The sequence below is a fragment of the Mirounga leonina genome, unplaced genomic scaffold (genome assembly GCF_011800145.1).
Source record: "Mirounga leonina isolate KUSES-001 unplaced genomic scaffold, KU_Mleo_1.0 Mir_174, whole genome shotgun sequence".
Classification (NCBI taxonomy): Eukaryota; Metazoa; Chordata; class Mammalia; order Carnivora; family Phocidae; genus Mirounga; species Mirounga leonina.
This window is the reverse complement of record NW_023270451.1, coordinates 10,426,396-10,449,650: the sequence shown is the minus strand read 5'-3', so window position 1 is coordinate 10,449,650 and position 23,255 is coordinate 10,426,396. Positions and strand designations below refer to the sequence as shown.

Sequence of the window (23,255 nt, the reverse complement as noted above, 5' to 3'; positions counted from 1 at the left end):
CAATCCAGGGTTGAGCATCAGCATTTTAATGTGGAAATGACCTTGGCCAAACAGAGTACCTCTCATTTATAGTTCAGGTGCTTACTGACTGCAGTCTGGGGAAACTCGGAATCTAATGAGAGGAAGCTGAATTGTCCCTTGTCTTGTTCATAGATTAAGCAACATAAAAAGAAGTAGATGGATCAAGCCAAATCATCTTATATTTCAGAAAGTTAATAGTTACTGTCCTATTAGGTTATAAAAATCAAAGGTCCAGAAGTGATTATTCTAATATTATATCCCAAATTATTACAAATACCTATTAGGCTAGATACCAGTGGATAAAGCTAAACATTGATATCTTTACTCTGCTTTGGCTAAAGTTAGATGATCAGTAGTCACGAGATACAAATGATGTGTTTGGGGAAGTTTGCCGGATTCGTAAGAAAGCCAAGCAATGATTTATTCCATAGGATTCCTGCTGTGCTACAAATCAACCTGTCCATTTGAGAAGTCTCATTTTCAGCTAGCTGATGTGATTCAGAGTTTTCAGTGTGACATAAGAGGCCAGCCAGAGGAGAACTATTAATTAACCTCACAGAATCATCAGTAGGATCCTGCATAATTACATGAGCGTATACATTTTAAAGACACTGAGTACAAGGAGTTCAATAGCAGGTCATCTTCTATCCTAGTCTAGATAAGAATGTAAGTCTGCCCAGTCATTCGACATTGATACTCAGAAACAGAAAGGAGCCATGATTTCTTTTAAAATATCCCTGTTCTTTGAATAGTACCACACTTACGTTTGAAGTTGATCTCTCAAGTTTACCTGGTCCTGATTTTGGCATTAACCCTAGGGGTATCATGTATACTCATTTTAAGTTGTGTATTTCCTGTTTTTGTGTTTGGAGCTTAAGTTGAGAGAAGAGAATTATTCTGCAGTCAGTATAGACACTGAAATCCTGTATTTCCAGTTTCTGGGTGCCTTTTGGACAGCTATTGAAAAATTAGAAAGGTAGCAACCTGGCCCTATGGTAAATATGTACGAATAACTACACAAATCCCATGTAAACTATATGAAGAGCACTGTAGGGAATATTTTTTGTCACTCTTTATGGACCTTAGACCCCAGTTCAACATTAAAATGGTACATAAATTGTTCTAAAAATCTTTTTGCTAAACAGATACTATTCTTTCAATGGAACAGTGGTGTTCTTGATTTTGCTGTCAGAAGCAATTAACATGCCATACTTTAATTTTATTAGTTGAATGCATGACCTGCAATGGGGAAAGTTATCGAGGTCCCATGGATCATACAGAATCAGGCAAGATTTGTCAGCGCTGGGATCATCAGACACCACACCGGCACAAATTCTTGCCAGAAAGGTAAAATACTACCAAATCATGCTTCCAATGATTCTTTTTACAAACTGGGATTTGCTCCATGACAAACTGCCTTAGAAATTCTGTTTATATCATGTTTTCTGGATAGTCTTGGGGCAAAGGGACTGATGATGAAGTATATGAGAATGCTGGCTACACCTTTGAGTGGTCTCTGCTGAGTAGACGGAGTCCCTGAAATCATAATGGTCCTGAACACAGGAGCATCAGTGGGGTGCAGAAGGGGAGCACTAACAGAAGCTTCCTCTTTCTCTTCCATGGCAGGACAAAGACAGAGGCTCATTAAGTAATGACCACAGTCCAAGCTATGGGAGGAGGCATTATTGCTAAATACAAGCCAATGTCCTTCTAAAGGCACATCTTCAGTGACTTAGGTAAAGTGGGGTCACACGTGTGACACCATGACATAGGTCATGCCCATAGAAAGGGAATGAAAGGTGGAGCAAACAGTTCTTTGGCTGCTTTATCCTAGCGTGTTTTGGAATTGCCAATCTGGAGAAGTCATGCAACCAAGTCTACTTTTCTCCTCAGGAATAGGTTTTGAGCTTAAATGGTTTAAAAAATATATGTCTACTTTGGTTCATTCATTTCATATGAAACATTTGAGTTGAAAAAAATTCCCTTATTTTTATTATAAAGAATAAAAATATAAACAATTATAGCAGAAGCTCTATCCCCACCTTTCTGAAAGGTGCTTTTCTTTCTTTATCTTTTTGTTTGTTTGTTATTATCTTAAATTAAATTAAAACTGTGTGTTTTGGGTTTTTTTTAAAAGTATATCTCTTGTCTTTTAAGTGAGTGCAGAAGGAATATGGTAGCAATTAAAATCAAGCCACCAATTCAGAACCCTGCTAATTTAAAGGGAGGCGGGTATAGAGAAAGTGGTGTGATGGAGTTTCTCTCTTGCCATGGTGGAGGAGAGGGCATGACCTAGAAGGGCTCTATTTTCAAAATTGAGCTATCATTAGTAACAGAACTATTGAAACCTAACTTTCAGTTTGAACTTTAAGCCTGCCCTCAGAAAAGGACCCCTCTTCTTAATGAGCATTCTACCTGAGGTCATGTTTATGTAATCTGTCCTTAATTGGGCTTTGTGAGAAGAGGACTCAGTTTGGGACCTCAACTGGGGGACAGGTACCAAATGGACCTAACTTATTAGCAAAGGGGATGTATTCTGTACTTACTAGATATGTAAGCTAACAGATGCAATAGTTGATAATTAGTTCTTGTAAGGCGCAACAGAAAACCTCTTCTTCCCCCATCTAGTAGTAGCCAAGCTAGGTCAAACGTTATTTTGTGAGCTGAGGAGTGGGTGGTGTTTCCAGGCAGATTTACATGACACTTTTCTTCGTGTGGTTTGCAGATATCCCGACAAGGGCTTTGATGATAATTATTGCCGCAATCCTGATGGCAAGCCCAGGCCATGGTGCTATACTCTTGACCCTGACACCCCCTGGGAGTACTGTGCAATTAAAATGTGCGGTAAGTTAAGGTCAAATTTATTGCTTCCTTTTCCTCTCACAGACTGGATCTAAGCAGGCGATTATTAGTGAGACAGGTTAACAGTTATTTTACTTGATGCTTTAATGTGTGTAGGTTTTAATAGTTTAAGAATGTGTTATATAATTCTACCCAAATCTTTGGAATTTTCAGAGGGTCATTGTTTTGAAAGAGATACATATGCAAGTGAACACAAATACACAAAACATTTACACTTACGGCGAAGGCCTAAACATTCTCATGTTATTTAAAAAAAAAAAATCCACTGAGGTAGAAAAGAATCAGGGATTATGTGCAGTATCCTAATGTCATTAAGGCCATAAAAGCTAGCACCTTAGATTTTACCTTCCAATCTGGTATCCTTTCCATACCATTCCTCCCCAGACATAACACAAGCTGTCAAGCTACTGTGAACCTCTTTTAATGAATGACAGAGTTGCAATGAAGACTAGTAAGTCCACTGGAAGAATCTCACAGACATCCTTAATCTCTAGTGGCTGATCCCCACCTCTCTGGCTGCCTTGTCCACAGCCTGTGTTCTGTACCAACCCGTCTTTTAGCTGCGTTATGGTTGTTTTCTATGTACCGGCCTTTACTCAACACTCCTGAATTTCTGATAAAAGCTTCTTTCCTCACTTGCTTTGTGGTAGCTCTTTAAATCTGTATACTTGGTCCTCTCCTCCATGGTTAACTTACACAATTTTACTCTTTGAAATAACACTGGATAATTAGATTTGGCCATGCTTTTATTTCTATGAGTACAGGTCTTATTTTTTCAGCTGGATCCTAAAATGTTTTAAGACCAGTGGACTCACATGAATTTAGTAAGGGATTATAAATTGTAATTATAAATTGGCTTGATAATATAAAGATATGCATATATAGGGACAAATAATCTACATAAGATCAGGTACCAGCAGCCTAAATGATAAGTGGACAGTTCTGAGGATAGGGATAGGTATTTGCATATTTTCCTAGTACAGCCTGATGGAGATATTCCTTTGAACAAACTTAATTCAATATTATCCACACCGTGATACTGCCAAGGTAAATCTCTCTCCACTTAGACCTGCTAATAAAAGGAAATGTTTTGGACAACTCAAATAAAGCCCATAGAAAGAGGATGTGTCTGGCATATGTGAAATAACTGCAGAATCTGGTAGGTTCTTGATGTGAACACAATGTTCCAAGGAAATTGAATCATCTGTTTGGTCCCTTAAAATAAAAGATGACTCTTGTGACAGTGTTTCTCTGTATAGATTGGGTTAGTTCCATTCACTGACTTTTAAAATCTTGTTAAGCTTTCCATCCTTTGAGACTACTTAGGTACTATAAACCAACATTTTTCCCTTCCATCCTGTGTGTGTGTGTATATGTGTGTGTTTTAGGTACTCTTATAAATTGTCTCTGGAATAAGATCTGTATAAACACATACACACATGTTCACATGCATACTCATCTGCACATTCACTGTTTCCCTCCTATTCATTTACCAATCAGTGTTTGGTTATTTTAAAAGACGTTGTGAGAGAAAAGAAATAAAATAAATATGATACTTCCTCACTACTAGATAGATTTCTTTTTATTTTCTGTCCAAAGAAGAGTTGGCTAATTATGCAACTAACATGCAGTGATTCAGATGGCTTTGTTAAACAGAGGATGATGTTTATAGGATGTTAATTCTAAGAACAGGGTGTTAGAATTTGTAAGCCAAACCTATATAGTTAAGAACAAAATAATCTTTTAAGCATTGGGAATATTTTAGAAATATTTCATTACAGGAAAGCTTTTAGTTTGTAAAATCATATATGGAGACTACATTTTTTTCAAATGAACTGAAGTTGACATTCTGCAATTCTGGAAGGCATATGAAATTATGTTTTATGAATATGCTTCCAAATATTTTGGCTTACATTTACAGTACCGCCTATGATGCAGTACCAAGACATTTGGTGATGGTTTTAACTGTGTAACAGTTTTCTATCGCCGTATAACGAATTACCAAAACCTTAGTGGCTTAAAACAATACCTATTGTGTCATAATTTCTGTGGGCAAGAAGGATGACTCAGGTGGCTTCTCTGCTTAGGACCCCACAAGGCCATGACCCAGGTGCCTGCCAGACCTACTGTATCATTTAAGACTCAGTATCCCATTCCAAGTTCACTGGTTGTTGGCAGAATTCAGTTTCTTGCGGCTGCAGTGCTGAGGTCCTCAGCTCCTAAAGACTGCCTGATACTTCCTACTACATGACTCTCTCAATAGGGAAGTTTACTTCTTCAAGGCCAACAGCATAGCTTTCTGGTAGTTTGAGCTTCTGACTTCTACATCTTCTTTTAAAGAGCTCACCTGATTAGGTCAGGACCACCCATGGTAAATTCCCTTTAATTAACTTAAAGTCAACTTATTAGGGACTTTACTTACACCTGCAAAATGTCTTCACTTTTGCTGTACAACATAGTACAGAAGTCTCGAAATTGGTATCCACGAAGCCCACAGGAACACAAAGACTCTCCTGGGGTGTGTGGGCATGGACAGCTTAGAGGTTCAAATTCTAGCTCCTTTACTTCCATATGAATTCTTGCCCCAAATCTTCTGCTTGAAGTGAATGTGTTCCTAAGGAGTTAGTCAAGATCAAAATCCTTTCTTCCCATTCACAATTTCCCTTTCCTACTTCACTGAACAAAGGCAAACTGCCCAGCCTTCCTGAATTTTAATGTGGTGCATTGTCCTGGGGTATAAAAACTTTGGCGACACTAAACCAAGAGACATTTAAAAATACTATATATTCATGCTGCTTATCACTTATGTACTATTAATAGTTACATAACTCTATCCAGAATATATACATATATGTGTATGTGTGTGTATATGTGTGTGTGTGGTGTATATGTCTATTTATCTCTTAGAATTCTGTGGTCACAAGAAATTTAAATAATTTTGAAATATAAAAATCTTTCAGAAAAGTATGGGGTGAAGAATAAAAGTCTCTCCAACATAAAATACATTAAATTCAAATGACGTTCCATAGGTAAAGTGGAATGGAAAAAAAATGATTCAAGGAGAAAAAGAGCTTGATAATGTACAATTATCCAGGAACAGGTAGGTGTCAAATCACTCCAGTATTTAGAGTCCATTCATCCATTCAAAAGTGTGATATAAAAATTTTGGTTTCAAGATGTCAGTAGTTAACATATGCTAGAAATCACATCTTTTGCAGCTATTTAAACTTGCCGGAAAAAATGTAGATGTCAACTTAAACACATGTGAGAGGACATAAATACTTTCTCAAAATTCTTTTAGTAACAGGAACAAAAAATAAAAGCAAAACCAAAAACACCACCACCAGCTGACAACCACTGACCCAGAAGAATTACTGTACATTCCCAGTAATTGGCGTGGAGAGGGCTGAGAAAGGAGGCAGGTGGGTCTGAGAAGAGCTAATTTGAACAGGCTGCATTAATTCAGTCACGTGAATTAATGCAGCAAGCAGGGAGAATAACAAGGCGAGGAAGGATGTGAACAATGTTGAAGAGGTTGGGTGTCCAATATATAATGACAAATTGGATGTAGCGGGAAATGAGATAGGGAAAGAGGAAAGTCTTAAATATTTTTTAAGTTATTGGATAGATGATGCATATTTGAGAGTGATTTAACTTTGAGGAGAAAGGTAAGAAAGTTTAGTTCTTCTTGTGTCGAGGTGTAGGTGCTTGATGTCTGTGCTCAGAGCACATCTTTCAGTCTTTTCTGAAGCTCATGCAAAATCCTAAGTAAATAGTGACGCCAAAACCTTTGCAGAGCACCAATTCCAGGGGGCATACAGAAAACACAAAAAAGATTGGCAGTCCCCTTTCCATAGGATTTATTCAATGCATATTTACTGTCTAGTTCTTATACCTGAAACACTTTTCTAGATTCTGGGGATATAGAAGTGAACAAAACACTCCAAGGCTTATGATAAAATTGAAATTTCAGATCGTTGGCTCTAACTAGTAAAATAAAAGCTGACATTGCCTTGACATGGGCATATTCACACCTTTCAGAGCCAAGGTTTTGAATACTGTGCTCTGTTCCTTGTATTTATTAAATAGCTGAATGAACCACAGATTTGTTCCTGTCACTTTGCTTCCAACCTTTTAATCCTACATTCAGTGAGCACATCTCTGAAAGTGAATGTGGGCCACAGTGTTCGGGGACTGGCTTTCTCAGTTATCCTCCACACCATATTCTCAGAAGGTGATTTCTACCCAAATGGCAACCACTCACAAAGATTCTGGCTATGTACCTTTTAAAAAATGTATTACAATTTTATTTGACAATTATACCTCAAGAAAGCTGAAAAACGGTTTCAAAATTTTATGAACAGGTTGCCTCCTCCTGAATGCATCCGGAACAGTATAATGTGCATATATCCAGTTCTCTTCTAAGAATTACTGAATCAAAAGCACAGGGGTAGAAAAGAGGGAATTGGATGTGTTAAAGTTGCCATAAGGTTTTAGCATACTTAAGCTCTGGAACCACCCCTGATGTGGAATGAAGTAAGCTGGTCATCTGAAGAAGGGGCAAATTTCAAGTCCAGATGCTTCATTAAGAAGCTTTCCTTTTCTGAGTCAATAGGGTTTCTATCTCAGTCAATCAGTGCAGGGACCCCCTAGAGGCACAGAGGGAAAAGGCAGATACCCAAGGGCAGATCCCATCGTCTGGAAGTTAATTATCCTCACCCAGAGAGACCAGGTTCCTACTGTTCTGCAACATCACATCGCTGTACAAGTCCCTCTGCGCAGGGTCCAGGCATTCCCATTTCTCCTGAGAGAATTCTGTGCCCCATCCCTGACTGTCATCCTATTTCTGGCTCCTATTCTGTGTTCTTCCTCCTCTACTGGGCTTCTTCCTCAGGCAACAAGAGCATGTAGAAGGCAACCGATCATTTCAGGAGTCAGTACCACTCTGATTCAGAGCCTCAGGTCAAGTCCTTCATTTCCATGTTGAGGTAGGCTCACTGAGTCCCATAGAGAGAGTCATTCCACCAAGTTATCCTGAGAAAGTCTGAGTTGAGTGAGCAGAACTGGATGGAACTGAACTATAACATCCTGGCCTGAAGGAGCTAGTGGGTGGGGGTGTCTTTATGGATCTTTTCCCTTAAAAATTCCACGACCATCTCTCACATGTGCTCCACAAAGTGATCTTTGCTCTGCACCATCCACATCTAAGTCTATCTGGCTATATAACTTTTTACAGATTTCCAGGTATATGGAATTTTAAGACATTGCAAATATATAACAAGATTGGAAGTCCTGTATAGTACCTGAATGAAGTACTGATTTTCTTACGATTTTCCTCTATAATCACTTTATATTCTGAATAACAGTTTGTTCCATAGATTAGTTCACTGCTTTTCAGAGAGAAATAATAATATTTGTTGGGAGAAATTATATTTTTCTGAAGTGAAAATAGTTTTCTGGCAATTAAAAAGCTGTCTTTTGTTTGATGTGTCATAGAAATTCTTACTGAAAATCTCCAGTTGGAGATTTCTATCATCTGTCACCCATTTCTGATATTCTTCTTTCATCTTGTAGGATGGTCTAATCTGCTTTTCAACTCTTTTTTTATGACTGGTACCACCATTACATTTAACATTCCAAAACCTAGAATAATCCTAGACATTCTCTTTCCTTTACTCCTCACATTGGGTTCATTGCTAAGACCTGCCAATTTTATCTTGTAGGTACCTTTCAAATCTGCCCATTTCACTCCCTTGCTGTCTCCTTTATCCAAGAGAGTGTTATTTTTGCCTTGAATATTTAAATGGCCTTCTGAAAGGAGTTGAATCCATATTTACTATTTTTTTCCCTTCAATCCCTTCTTCACAGTGCGAACAGAATGATACAAAAATCTGAGTATACCATTTCCCATCCCTAGCACACCACACCACACACACATACACACACACACCCCAGGCAAAAACCCTTCAATGATTTCCTTTGACCTCAGAACAAAAGACAAAACAAAACCAGCTTTTACTTCCCTACCCATATCTCCAGCCTTCTATACTACCACATTTCCCCCCATGCTGTCCATTCCAGCCAGAATAGCTTACTTCCTGTGCTTCGTATTTTCCATATTCTCATTTACAGTTCCTTTACCCCTGCCATCTCCTCTGCCTTGAAATTTTTTTTCTCCCTTCCTCACCCAGTTGACAGCCACTCATTATTCAAATTTCAACTCAGTTACTATCTCCTCAGTTATCATTTCTTCATTTGACTTCCCTGACTTGGTCAAATTCCTTATTATATATTTATACCACCATAAACCTCTCCTTCTAAGTACTTCTCAGAGTTGGTCTTTACATTTGTTTTTGAAATTATTTGATTAATAGCTCTATCAAAATTTGTAAGTTCCAACAGAGCGAAGATCATGTTTCTTTTTGTGTCAGCACATTGCCTTGGACATGACAGGGATTCAACAAATATTTGTTGGATGAATGAATGTTATTCCTGCACAGTGGTAGTTTCTCATTTGTGTGTGTGTGTGTGTGTCTCTTGGAATTTTTTCTATGGTTCTAGATTTTCATATGACAACTGAGCTTTTCTCAGACACTACCAAACTGGAAGATTTCTGCCTATCATTTCAACTCATCCTGAGGTTTCATGCTTCCCTGAGATACTTTTGTTCATTTGTTGCTTTTTCTTTACCAAAAAATAGACAAATTTCATTGGGTTTTCTCCTCCTCTTTCTTCTTTTTTCTTTTTAAGTTCTAGATACGTAAGTGTCCAGAACGATTTTATTAATTTTTTAACAGTTAACTGTGGTGTAGTTGATATAACCTGCACATATTTAATGGGTTTAATATTTGATGGGTTTGAACATACTCATATACCCATGACACCGTCTCCACAATCAAGGTAATAAACATATCTATCACTTCCAAAAGTTTCCTCCTGCCTGTCCTCCACTTTTTTTATGTATGTGTAAGAACACTTAACTTGAGATCTACTCTTGACATTTTTTTAGTATATGATGTAGTATTGTTTAACTATAGGTACTACGCTGTATAGATCTCTAGTTCTCTAGAATTTACTCATCTAACAACTGAAACTTTATACCTGTAAAACAACTCTCCATTTCAGAAATGTGACCTAGACAGATCTTTGATAGCTTTCTACTCAAACTATTGTTATAGACTGAACCATGCAACCCCCCCAAATTCATAATTTAAGCCTTAAATCCCCAATGTGACTATATTTGGAGACAGGGCTTTTAGGAGGTAATTAAGGTTAAATGAGGTCATAAATATGCGATGCTAATTTGCTGGGATGAGTGGCTTTATAAGTAGAGTAAGAGAGAGATCTCTCTCTCTCTCTCTTCCATATGAGGACATGGCAAGAAGGTGACCATCTGCTAGCCAGGAAGACGGCTCTCACTAGAAACCAAATTGGCTGGCACCTTGATCTTGGCCTTCCCAGCCTCCAGAATTGTGCAAAATACATTTTTGTTGTTTAAGCCATCAAGTCTATGGTATTTTGTTATGGTGGTCCAAGCAGACTAATGCAGGCATGTTGCCATTGGTAAAAAATAAAAGAATTCTTCCTTCCAATAACCAATGTACACTGGTGTCATTTTAAGAGAATATGTAACCTTGTGTGTTTATATGTTGGGAAAATAATTATTTTCTTTCTTAAAGAAAGCCTTTATTTCTCTGCATTCTTTCATCCAAGGCTAGAACAGAGATTAATAGACATAAAATCTCATTGTATTCTGAGTCAGGAAAAAACAATACCAACAATACCCTTTCTCAAGGGAAAGATCTTATACTTGGAGGTCTTTTTCAAGTCATCTTCTAAGGAATAAGAGTATAGAACTGAAGACCTTTCATGAAAGTCTTGTCTCTTGAGCATTATATACCAGAAAAGGCTTGGATAAAGTCCAAGGAAAAGTTTCAGATAGGAATTCTAGGTTCACATGGAAAGCAAACGTGCAAGCAATTTGAGGTTTGTACTTTGGAGGTCTTTATACCACTTTCCCATGTCAATTTTAAAACAAGAAGCTCTTTAAATTTTCATTGAGCCTGATCTTGCCATTTGTGGCCCAAAGAGTACAAGTCCGTTGATGGAAGAATAGCTTTACACACTCTTCTCAATCTCCAGGGACCATGATAAAGTAAACCCTATATTTCAGTTGTTCTTCAGTAGCTGAAGTGGGAATAGATTGGGTTGGGCTGAAGTAGTCCAAGGAATAATCAGGTATTTGTCCAATGGCCTATGGAACAACTTGCTCCTAGCTATAGGCAAAAGAACAGCAACAGTTTACCACCACTGGGAAGTTTAGATTTTGGGGGGGAAGAAGGGAACTGTAAATGTAAGGATTTATTTATTATTCATATAAAGGTTATGGAGCTCTGGGCATGGCTCTCTGTAACATATATGTGCACTCAGATTCCCCAGTTGCCTTTCACAGACCTCCATCAGCACTGTGTGGTGTCTCAGCAAAAATTTGGCTAGCCTTTCATAGAGAAATTGGATCAGATTTATTATTAGACTTCTTGTTCTAGTGGTTTTTCTGTTGGGTGGCAAGATGTTCATCTCAAGGATTACATAACAGTTAATGTTTATTCTCTCAGAAAATCTATTCAAACTTAGAAGTTCCTGACCAGATAGGATAGCCAACATCATAACACATCCATACCGGCAAAGTGAAATGAATGTTCCAAAAGGCACCCACCGTATTTGATTATGTTGTAAAAGGACAGTGTAAAATGTCAGTAGCACATGCTCTTTGTAAAGCATTTCCAAATAGAAAATTTTGTGTCAATCATCAAAGAAAAACATTTATTCACTCATAGGCCACTAAGGATCATAGAACTATATTTGCATTTGCTCTAAAGGGTAGCCGCTACTGACAGCCTTGAACAAATGTTTTATTTGTGAGGAACTCTTTTATTTGTGAGTTTCTAATATTTTCAGTGTGCTTGGTAGACACACTTGCAAAAATGTTTGTGTATATGAAGATATACACATGTTGCTTTGGCTAAACTTGATCAACATCAGCTGATATTTAGGGATGTTTCTGTGCTTCTTTAACACTTTGCTTGGCCACTGGACACTTCAGAATCTTCCCTTATTCAGATCCCATGTTAAAGTTTTAAGTCCAAAGGGATAGTTTTCCCCAAATTTAATAGCTTTTCCCAAATCGATTGGCATGGAACATTTATTTTTGCACCAAGTTTTGCTATGTATATAGTAGGACAGATAAAGGAGTCTATTTTATTGCAATTCAAGAATAATTCATCTTGTTTGGTAAGAACTATGTACATAGGCAACAAAAATGAAACATTTGCATCACCGGTAAATGGTCTATGAAAAATCATTCACATGGTCCTCCTCAGATAATATGTGTCCAAATAATATGCATGAAGTTTCATTTTACTCTATAATTGCCACCAGAAATCATGTAGCTTTTGTTTATGAGGTCACTTGTAGGAGCTGAGTGTCAAATGGGATAAATACAGACACGCTAACTTCAGAGGGCACTTTTTAGTTAATGAAAAATATTATCTCAATACTGCTAGTTCATAGTTAAAATCATAAGGAATATTTCCACTGAATTAAAACATAAGAATAAATAAAGCCATCAAGTTGTTTGAGGTTATATATTTCAAAGTTATGGATGCTTATTAAAATAAAAGTTAAAAAAAGAATATTATTAGATTTTTTTTTATATATATATTTTGTTGAGGCCTGTCTTGGGCTGCTCTAACAGAACACCATTGACTGGGTGGCTTCTAAACAACAGGCATTTATTTCTGACAGTTCTGGGGGCTGGGAAGTCAAAGATGAAGGTGCCAGAAGATTCCTCACATGGTGGAAGGGGTGAAGGAGCTCTGTGGTGTCTTTTTTATACAGGCACTGATCCCATTCATGAACGATTTGCCTTTATAATCTAATCACCCACCAAAAGCCCTACATCCTAATACCATCACTGTAATCCAATTACTCTTGTCTAATAAGAGGATTTCAACATATGAATTTGGGGGAGACACAAGCATTTGGTCTATAGCAACATCTAATGAAAAGTTATATTTATTCTGTACTATGCTCTATTTTTATTAATGTGCACTAGTTCTTTGTATTGTGTAATTTTTGTAATTTCAAAAGGTTTGAGTTTCCACCAAAAGATTAGAATCTGTTAAATAATCCAAATTATTTAAAACAAATCCAAACTTGTGTTTTTTATTTACTCATTTTAACTTACACTGTCTTTAAGTGAATATTTAGTGATTCCTTAGATTTATATCAAAGATTTTTAATTATACTGATGAAAGTTAAGAAAAAAAGTGTTCAGCAAAATCGTTCAAATGAGGATTTTATGATTGCAGTGAAAAAATCTTTAATTAAAACTTGTTGGGGACCTCTGCAGTTGAGGTGCAAAGTTAGTACCAACAATTAGGTCTCTGAACTTGACACTGGAATTTTAGTGGATGAATCAACAGTGAAATATTTTCCTCAATATTTTTATTCAAGTTTTTTCTTTTTTTTTTTTTACTTAGGGTTTTATAATATAGGTATTTCTTTTCACAGATACTCCTAAAATTTGAAAACTTTTCCCTCAAATTAGGAAAACGTTCATTTTCTACTAGCCCTAAAATTTTATGATTCCTCTTAAAATTTTCTGATGAACATGTGGTTACTCACTGAATTTTGTAGGTATTGATTTCTTCATTAATTATGATAATATTTGTTTAATGATCTCTCCTTTGATTAAAAAAAGTAAAATTAAATTGTTTTGAGTTTAAGGCTCTGTGTTTCAAATTTTAATTGTCATGGGTTATTTCTACAAAATGTCGCTTTAATAAAGGTATTTATGAAAAAAATTACTTTGAAAATCCAATTACTCTTGTCTAATAACACATTCTAGAAATGATATCTGATTTTTAATCTTATATTGACATTGTAGCGTCCAAGGAGCAGAGGATGTTAATCTCTCATGGGCTCAGCCTCTAGCTATGTTCTCAGTAGGATATGATGGACCCGTATCTAGCCCTTACTGATCTTGAAACTCACCAAGACTGGGTTTTTAGATTACATGTTCACAATGTCACAGTAATAGTTGAGAAAAATAGGTCGGTAATAAACAAATAAAACCAAACACACACAAATACATAGGAAAGTAAGACAGTAGAAGTACTCACGACAGACAATGAAGTCCCTAAGAAGATTAATTGAAGTACTTTTGCTCTGGCTCCCCTAAATCTGACCTTCCTCCCCTTGTCTGGGTTCTAAATCCTAACTCAGTTTGCTTCCCAGGAACTTGTGTCCAAGAAGCGGGGGAAATAAAAACTTTTCTTCTGGGACGCCTGGGTGGCTGCGTCGGTTAAGTGTCTGCCTTTGGCTTGGGTCATGATCCCAGGGTCCTGGGATGGAGTCCCGCATCCTGCTGAGAGCAGGGAGCCTGCTTCTCTAAAAACAAAAAACAAAAAAACTTTTCTTCTTAAAATGTTAAGGTAATGAATTGAGAGGTTCCTGGAGACACTTGTTTTTGTCTTTTTTACATAATAGTTTTGTAATTAGATATGAAATATGTCAGTACAAGCTTGACATTTTAACTGTTTTAAAGTTATCACCCTTTAAAGATGCCCCCCCTCCACATACACCCAGTATCCTCAAGTCATTTAACAGTTAACTCAAATCATCAGAAATACAGTAGCTTGGTGGCATTTGTTTTGATAAAATATTGTTCCTGAGGACCTATAAAATCCATCTTACTTTCTATTTCATTTAAGAACTTTATTTTATTTTTTCTAAAGATTTTATTTATCCATTTATTTGAGAGAGAGCACGAGCAGGGGGAGGGGTAAAGGGAGAGGGAATCGATCCCAGGACCCTGGGATCATGACCGAAGGTAGACGCTTAACCAGTTGAGCCACCCAGGTGCCCCTCATCTAAGAACTTTAATATTAAAATCATAAAGGACTTGATTAACTAGCACTAACTTTTTCTATACAAGTCATTTCTTCAGGCCAATAAATTTTGTTCTTCCTGAATTGATATATGTTACCAATATCAGTATATATTAACTCGCAGAAATCAACTCTCAATGACCACTTTGTGGATCAACCTCTGGACATTTTGCTTATCTCCATTTGAAGTTCCTTTTAATTTAAAGTATTTCTGAGCCAAATTTTCATTCCCTGCAGTAGATACATAAGAAATAAAAACATATTTTAAATGGAACTGAAGAAAATTTACTGTAAGGGCAATTTATGGAAATCTGTTTATACAACATATTCCAGGGGTTGACATGGTCATTAATTAATCTTCCTTCTTTTTCACTGAGTTTCATAGAATAACTCCAAACTTAGGTTCCCCTTAGTTTGCATGGAACTCAATGAAATAAAACATTACGCCCCATAAAGAGTAATTATTTGTAAGAAATTTATTTATGTATTTATTATTTGTTATTCATTCATTCATTCATTTTAAAGATTTATCTATCTATTTTAGAGAGATCCAGAGCGCGTGTGAGCGGAGGGAGGGGAAGAGGGAGAGAGAGAATCTCAAGCACACTCCCCACTGTACATGGAGTCCCACTTGGGGCTCAATCCCACGACCCTAAGATCATGACCTGAACCAAAATCAAGAGCTGGATGCTTAACCGACTGAGCCAGCCAGGTGCTCAGAAATAAATTTAAATAAAATTGAGGAGCCATTTAAAAAGAACTTACACTATTAAATATGGAACACTTTTATAGACATCCCCAGCCTCTGAAGGCATGTCTAGTTCTGACTTCTTTTGAGAAATGATACATATAATTCCAGAATGGATGAATCAAAGGCATTTATTCAAATCCTAAACTGTCTTAGAGTGTGTCAGCTTGAGTTTTATCCAGGGACATCTTTAATGACCATTTAGATTGTAAAGGTAACTGGGGAGTTTACATTGACTTTACTCTATTGAACCATAAATATTTTCATGTATGTTTTGAGAAGGTGTTATGAATTTTAGTTGCTGTAGAAAGTTTTCAGTTACATTTCATTTAAATAAACATTAAAGACAAAAGTCAAAGTTGTAGTAAAATTTTAAGTTTGTACTTTTTTACTTTGTTATGGAGATTTTTATGATCTGCATGAAATGTGGTAAGAATTGTATTTGGACTAGGAAAAAAACAGGAAATAAATCTGCCTAAAAACAACTGATTTCTTTTAATACTAACAAATTGATTAAAAAAAATAACATACCAGCTTAGAATATATTTATCAGACTGGAGGAAAACCATGGTTAATATGATTACCAACTTTTATATGTATTTAAACAAACTAATTAGGATTAATTGTATAGTCATTTCAGAAATACTGTCTAGGGATGCCTCAGTGGCTCAGTCAGTTAAGCATCTGCCTTCAGCTCAGGTCATGATCCCAGGGTCCTGGAATCGAGTCTCACATCAGGCTCCTTGCTCAGGGGGAGCCTGCTCTTCCCTCTGCCCCTCCCCCTGCACACTCTCTCTCTCTCAAATAAATAATAAATCTTAAAAAGGAAAAAGAAATACTGTCTATTCAGCATATATTAGTTATAGTGACATATGGAAGTAAAATGCCTTTAAAGAATTATTCAAAATATACTATTTTAGTGTTTGAATGAAAAGAAAACTTGGAGATAATATAATGATTAATTTATTTTAAAAAATAACTGTTCTCTAGACCAACTTTTCCTTTTCTTATTTTTTTATGGCCAAACTTATAGCATTATTTTTTATTTATTTATTTTTAAAAAAGATTTTATCTATTTATTTGAGAGAGAGAGAGAGAACACGAACAGGGGGAGAGGCAGAGGGAGAAGGAGATTTCTCGCTGAGCAGGGGACATGACATGGGGCTCCATCCCAGGACTCTGGGATGGTGACCTGAGCCAAAGGAAGATGTTTAAGTGACTGAGCAACCCAGGTGCCCCAACATAGTGCTTTTTATTCTCCCTATGTGGTCACTATATTACTTATAGATGTTTTTCAATTTCTAAAGTAAGAAAACTGATTAAAAACATATTTAAAATTAATAAATAGAAAGATTTTACAACTAATATTAATGAATGAATAGACAGATCCAAGAAATTTAAGTGCTATTATATGATGCTCTCTCAAACTAGTCTAGATAAAACCAAGCTAGAATATTCTGTTTCATGATCAGAGAAATCCTACAGTTGAGTCCACCATGGTAACTCATTCTTTTAGATTGAGTGAGATAGCAATAATGATAACTTGAATTTTTATTCTACTCAATTTTTATAAAAACCTATGTGACAGAAAACCCTAGTAATACATATGCAAATTAAAACTAAGAGGTAGATGACAGATTAAAAGATTTTACTTAAATTTAATATTTCTTTTTACCAATAGCTCACAGTACTATGAATGACACAGATGTCCCTATGGAAACAACTGAATGCATTCAAAGTCAAGGAGAAGGTTACCGGGGCACCATCAATACTATTTGGAATGGAATTCCTTGTCAGCGTTGGGATTCCCAGTATCCTCACCAGCATGACATAACTCCTGAAAATTTCAAGTGCAAGTGAGTATATTAGGCACATATAAATTTCAGTAGACTCTGCAGGAAATGAGGTGGAATGGTTACTCTACTAATTTCTGTGTTAGAAATTCTTAAACTTTAGTGTGCCTAGGGACAATCAGGAGTTAAAAGACAGATTCATCCACCCAGATATTTTGCTTCCTTAGGTCTGAGATCTGGACCTCAAATATGGATTTTAATGAATACTCTAGGTATTTTTGAATCAGATGGTTGATGTACCATATTTTGGGAAACATATCCCTAGGTTTCTGATCACAGCTTTGATTTTGCAGGTGCATTTAATAAATCATTAGCGGTAATGATAACCAGGCAAGTTTCAAATTGGTGCCTTCTTAAAACTTCACATTAATTTTAAGGGAGATTACATATTTTTTTTTCTTTCACAAGAAGAGGCATACCTTGATTTCAATCAACAATGTAAACTGATGCGTTTTTGACCTTGAAGCAATATTATTTTTAAAATTTTAAATATGTTTTCTGCTGTTTCTAGATTTCCTTTCAAGAGTGGGAAAGTAAAACAATTGTTTAGACCAATCAAGCCAAAGAAACTGCCCTTGAATATCAATTATATTGCTGTTATGTACCTTCTCCAAGGCTGTTTTTTTTCACCACTTGACTTCTGCTACACAGAACAGCCACAATGCCATGTGTTTTTAAATTGTCCTCCTTGTTATGAGGAACATAAAATGATTGCTTTTGAAATTTATAACACACGTGCCATTCGTAGTGGCTTTGCTGAAATAGCGCCTATAAATAACATATATTGGCTTTATGTAATTGGCTTTTAATAAGAGAGCTTAACATTTCAAGATGGAGAATTATGAGCACTAGTCGGTCCATCCACTGGAGACAGGAGATATTTTATAGGTGTTTTTTTGTTTTGTTTGTTTTAGTTAATTCAATGTATTTGCTTAGTAAATATTCATGTTATTATTTTTTTTCATTATTTTATAATAAAATTTTACTTGTCATTGTGGGTTTGCTTCCCTCATTTTCTTCATAGCAGTTGTCTCTGTTCCTGACCCATGTGTTTCACACCTCAGATATAAATACCGAAGTAGAGAAAGCAAAGAAAATGAGGAAAGATTAGCTGAGACAAAGAGAGGAGACAGTGTCAGTGCCATTCACATGTTTTGTTAATTTCTAATGACTGGTAATAATACTCATGTAAGAAATTGTGTATGTACACATATTTAGAAGAATTTAACTAAGCAATTATTCATCTAAAATAGCAAAGTTGTGTAAACTTGATGTAAAACTCAATGCACATATTTTATACCAACATAAATTTTTAAAATATAAGTGCGGAGGGATGGGGTGGCTGGGTGATAGACATTGAGGAGGGTATGTGCTATGGTGAGCGCTGTGAATTGTGTAAGACTGGTGAATCACAGACCTGTACCTCTGAAACAAATAATACATTATATGTTAAAAAAAAAAAGAAGAAGAAGAAGAAGATAGCAGGAGGGGGAGAATGAAGGGGGGGAAATCGGAGGGGGAGACAAACCATGAGAGACTATGGACTCTGAGAAACAAACTGAGGGTTCTAGGGGGGAGGGGGGAGGGGGAATGGGTTAGCCTGGTGATGGGTATTAAAGAGGGCACGTTCTGCATGGAGCACTGGGTGTTACACACAAACAATGAATCATGGAACACTACATCAAAAACTAATGATGTAATGTGTGGTGATTAACATAACAATAAAAAACTAAAAAAAACTTTAAAAAGGCCTTAATTTTACAGAAATATTTATAAAATTTCAAATAACTTTTGTAAATCAATAAAGAGGTACTTTGTAAGGGAAAGAAATCTATGCAGCAAATTAAGTAAAAAAAGTACAGAAATCAAGGAAGAAATAGCTATCGTGTTTTTTTTTTTTGTATCAAATGTTTGGATAGGTAGAACTTCCCTTTTAAATGAGAGTAGTTAACAGTTATTCATAATAGCCTTTCTTCAGCAGAGAGATACATGTTGTTTCTACATTATATATGGGCCATGAAAACATAATAAATAATAGGCCAGTTTTTTTTTAAATTGTAATAGTTGAGAGTCCAAGTGTTGAGAATGAGTGAGAAAAATGAAGTGGTACTATTTTTTCCCTTTCATGAAGCAGTAGTGTTTCTGTGGAACTCTGGGCCTGTGGAATGAAAAGAATACAGACATCTGACGGCCTTTATTTCAGTAATATGGGCAATGTCAGTTGTGTATACTGAATTCTAAATTTTTATAACTATCCTAAATCTAAAACTTAGAACTCTATTTATAAACATGCATGCATTCTGGGATTCTAGAAATGTAACCGCGCTAACTTACCATTTGTAAGAACTCAGGCAATTTACATTAACATGCTTATTCTCAATAGGGACCTAAGAGAAAATTATTGCCGAAATCCAGATGGAGCTGAATCACCCTGGTGTTTTACCACTGATCCAAACATCCGAGTTGGCTACTGCTCCCAAATTCCAAAATGTGATGTGTCAAGTGGACAAGGTAATGGCTGACATTTTGCAGGGTGGACATGATTAAATTCAGGGGAAATGCCTCAAGAGAGACCTACTTCTTGTTGCACTGGTTTGCTGGTTCCCAAACAAAATCACCAAGTCTGAAGTTGCATTTCTTTTATACATTCATTGGCTCAACACTCACTTATTTATTTGAGCGTATACTAGTGCCAGGCACTGTTTTAGACACTGGGGATAACTAGTAAACCAAACAAAATTCTCCGACTCCGTGGAACTCCAGAAAGTCCAGCAAACAGAAAACAGGAACAAAACAAGCAAAATGGAAGTGGGAATAAGTTAGTTTGTGGTAAGTGCCAGAGAGAAAATGTCCCAGGGTTAGAGCGGAGGGTGTTATTTCATATTTGAATGGTATGGGAAGATCTGACATACCAAGGGAACACTTAAGGAGCACCTGGAAGAAGCAGCGTGTGCCATGTGCATATATTTGTAAATAGCATTCGAGGTAGAGGAAACTGCAAGTGCAAATGGCATGAGAAGGCACAGTGTTTGAAAGGTAAAGGAAAAGGACAGCAAGCACACCACTGTGGCCAGTACAGAGCAAGGGGGAGAGTCACAGGGGATGTGGTTAGAGAAGAGTTGGACTAAAATCGCATATGCCTTATAGGAATTGGAAGGATTTACACTTTTATTCTGAAAGAGAAGGGATTCTGTTGTAAGGTTCCAAAAAGATAAATTAGATGATCTGTCTGGTTTAAGTTTTAACAGGATGACTCTGGGTGCATTATGGAAAACAGCCAGAACTTATGACAACTTCTGACAACTTCTCCCAAACAGGAGAATTTGTTATGCGGCTGTTTCAGTAACTCAGGAAAGAGAGGAGAGTGATGTGGACCTGGGGGGTCAGCAGTGGAGATGATGTGTAGCTGTGGGGTTTGGGTTAAATCACCATTATACTGGGAAACATATATGCCATTGAAGATCACTGTTTCAGGGAGAGCAGCAGAGAAAAGTCAGACTGAAATAGGTTAAAAAATAAATCATTTGTCAAAGATTAATGAAGATGTTGGAATCTGAGCATTTATTAGTATATAATGAATTGAAGGTTATGATTTTTAAATAATCATATTCTTTCTCATAAATTTAATTTTGATGGTCATGGTCAGTCCTAAATCATCCTAAAAAGCCCAAGCCAAATTTAAAGCTCCATTTCATAGATTTATTGTTCTATACATACTTCTTCCATCCTTTAACTTTTTCTGCAGTGCCGTTTTTCATGAGCAACTGTTAAAAGTTGTAGAGGGAAGAAGGGTTCAGTCCCTTTTCAGTCAATTTCACTGTTCTTTGGCAGATTTTAAAGGTCAGTTGGAAATAAAGTTGAAACTGATGTTTAAAGGAGGTTTAGTACCAGCTGGATCTTCTTTGTCCCTGTATTGTTCATTTAAACACGCACTGATAATTTGAGATAGAGGGAAATGAGAATAATTGTTTAATAAGCTTCTTATGTATATTAAGATGCTTTTATGTACATATATATCACTTACCAAAGAATCAGGTAACACAGTATGAGAATTTTGGATCGTACAAGTTAAGCTGATGATACTGTTTATCTAAAAAATCTAGAAATTAATAGATGAGGAAATTAGTTTTATGAAATTTAGATAACTTGCCTAAATTCTCAAATTAGCACAGTTGGGATTGAATATAACCTTCCTTAGAATGACCTTTCCATTACTTTTAACAATATGTTATATTATTTTCAACAATATATTATACCTGATACATGCAACACATGCAACAATGTGCTAGGTTCTGTGGGGCCAGTTAAAAATGAAGAAATCCACTTAACAGACACTGTTAGCTAATCCAACCTAAAACTGTGAAGTTTTAATGGTTATGCCATTGTGTGATACTGCGAAGCTAATGGTATGCATTGCTAAATATGTGATATGCATGTATGCATGTATATACATACACACGGAAGGATGTTGCTCTTATCCTTCTCCATATAACATATAAACACAAATAGACTGATGAATCAGAAACATTCCTCCTAAGTCTTGCAACATCTGAATTAGCATATATGTGAATGCTCTTCTAATTAAATATTAAACAAATATTAAACAATATTAAACTAAAAAATGAAAAGTGAGATTACAGACTTTCTTTAAAAATGTTTTTAAAACAACTTGTTAAATTATATAATATATATTTAAAGCAGTAAACGGGATGCAAGTCATAGCTTTAAATGGTTATATCAAGGGGCGCCTGGGTGGCTCCGTCGTTAAGTGTCTGCCTTCGGCTCAGGTCATGAACCCAGGGTTCTGGGATCGAGCCCCACATCGGGCTTCCTGCTCAGTGGAGAGTCTGCTTCTCTCTCCCTCTGCCTGCCTCTCTGCCTACTTGTGCTCTCTCTCTATCTCTCTGTCAAATAAATAAATAAGATCTTAAAAAAATAAATGGCTATATCAATATCATAAATAATGAAGAAAGTGAATGAAATTTCAAACTTAGAGTTGGGGGAAAAAAGTAAGCCGAAAGCAGTATAAAAAGGAAAACCACCAAGAAAAAAAGAAAGGATGAAAATATAAAATGGTAACTATCAAGGGGGAAATAACCATTGAAACAGGAAAATTAGAAGACATAAAAGACTGTTTTATATAACCTCATGTAAGAAACTTTGAAAATAAAAATGAAATGGATAATTTACTAGGAAAATTAAAATTATCTGAATTGAGTTGGCCCTGATCAATTCAATTAGTCAAAGAATTAGACCTATTCTTATAGAAGAAATATGGGAATTTATTAATGAAAACTGTTCCATCAACAATATACCATGCCTAGATGTGTTCACAGACCACTTAATCTCAATGTGCCTAGATGTGCTCACACACTTAATCTCAATGCTACATATATCGCTATGTAGCTCAACAAATACAGTAAAACTCCCATCAGTAGTGATGACATTATAATATTAATACCTAAACATGATGAAGATAACACAGGAAAAAAACAGTAAACTTATCTCATTTGTGAATATAAAAATTTTAAATGAAAGGAGTGAAAAATCCGATAAAGCAACTTAAAAAATAACACATAATGATTGAATGGAGTTTAGTCTGAGAACAAAAATGATTCAGTTTTAGAAACCCATTAAAATAATTCTTCTTAGAAAAACAATCATATAATAAATGTCAACAAATTTTGAAATTCCTGTTACAAAATTCACTCCTTTCTCATAAAAGTACCCAAATAAGAATTTCTGGAATACACACACTATACACACATACCCATATATCTATATCTATATCTATATCTATATCTATATCTATATCTATAT

General features: G+C 35.9%; 1 protein-coding gene across 1 annotated transcript in view; it reads left to right on the top strand.

Annotated features, from left to right (window-relative positions):
* The window catches only part of HGF (hepatocyte growth factor), a 74,340-nt gene that overhangs the window by 23,076 nt on the left and 28,009 nt on the right, over nt 1-23,255 (top strand). Inside the window, exons 7-10 of the mRNA XM_035020459.1 lie at nt 1,248-1,368; nt 2,747-2,865; nt 17,264-17,438; nt 19,819-19,946. Of these exons, the coding sequence (XP_034876350.1) occupies nt 1,248-1,368; nt 2,747-2,865; nt 17,264-17,438; nt 19,819-19,946 (543 nt within the window). The remainder of the gene's footprint in view (nt 1-1,247; nt 1,369-2,746; nt 2,866-17,263; nt 17,439-19,818; nt 19,947-23,255) is intronic.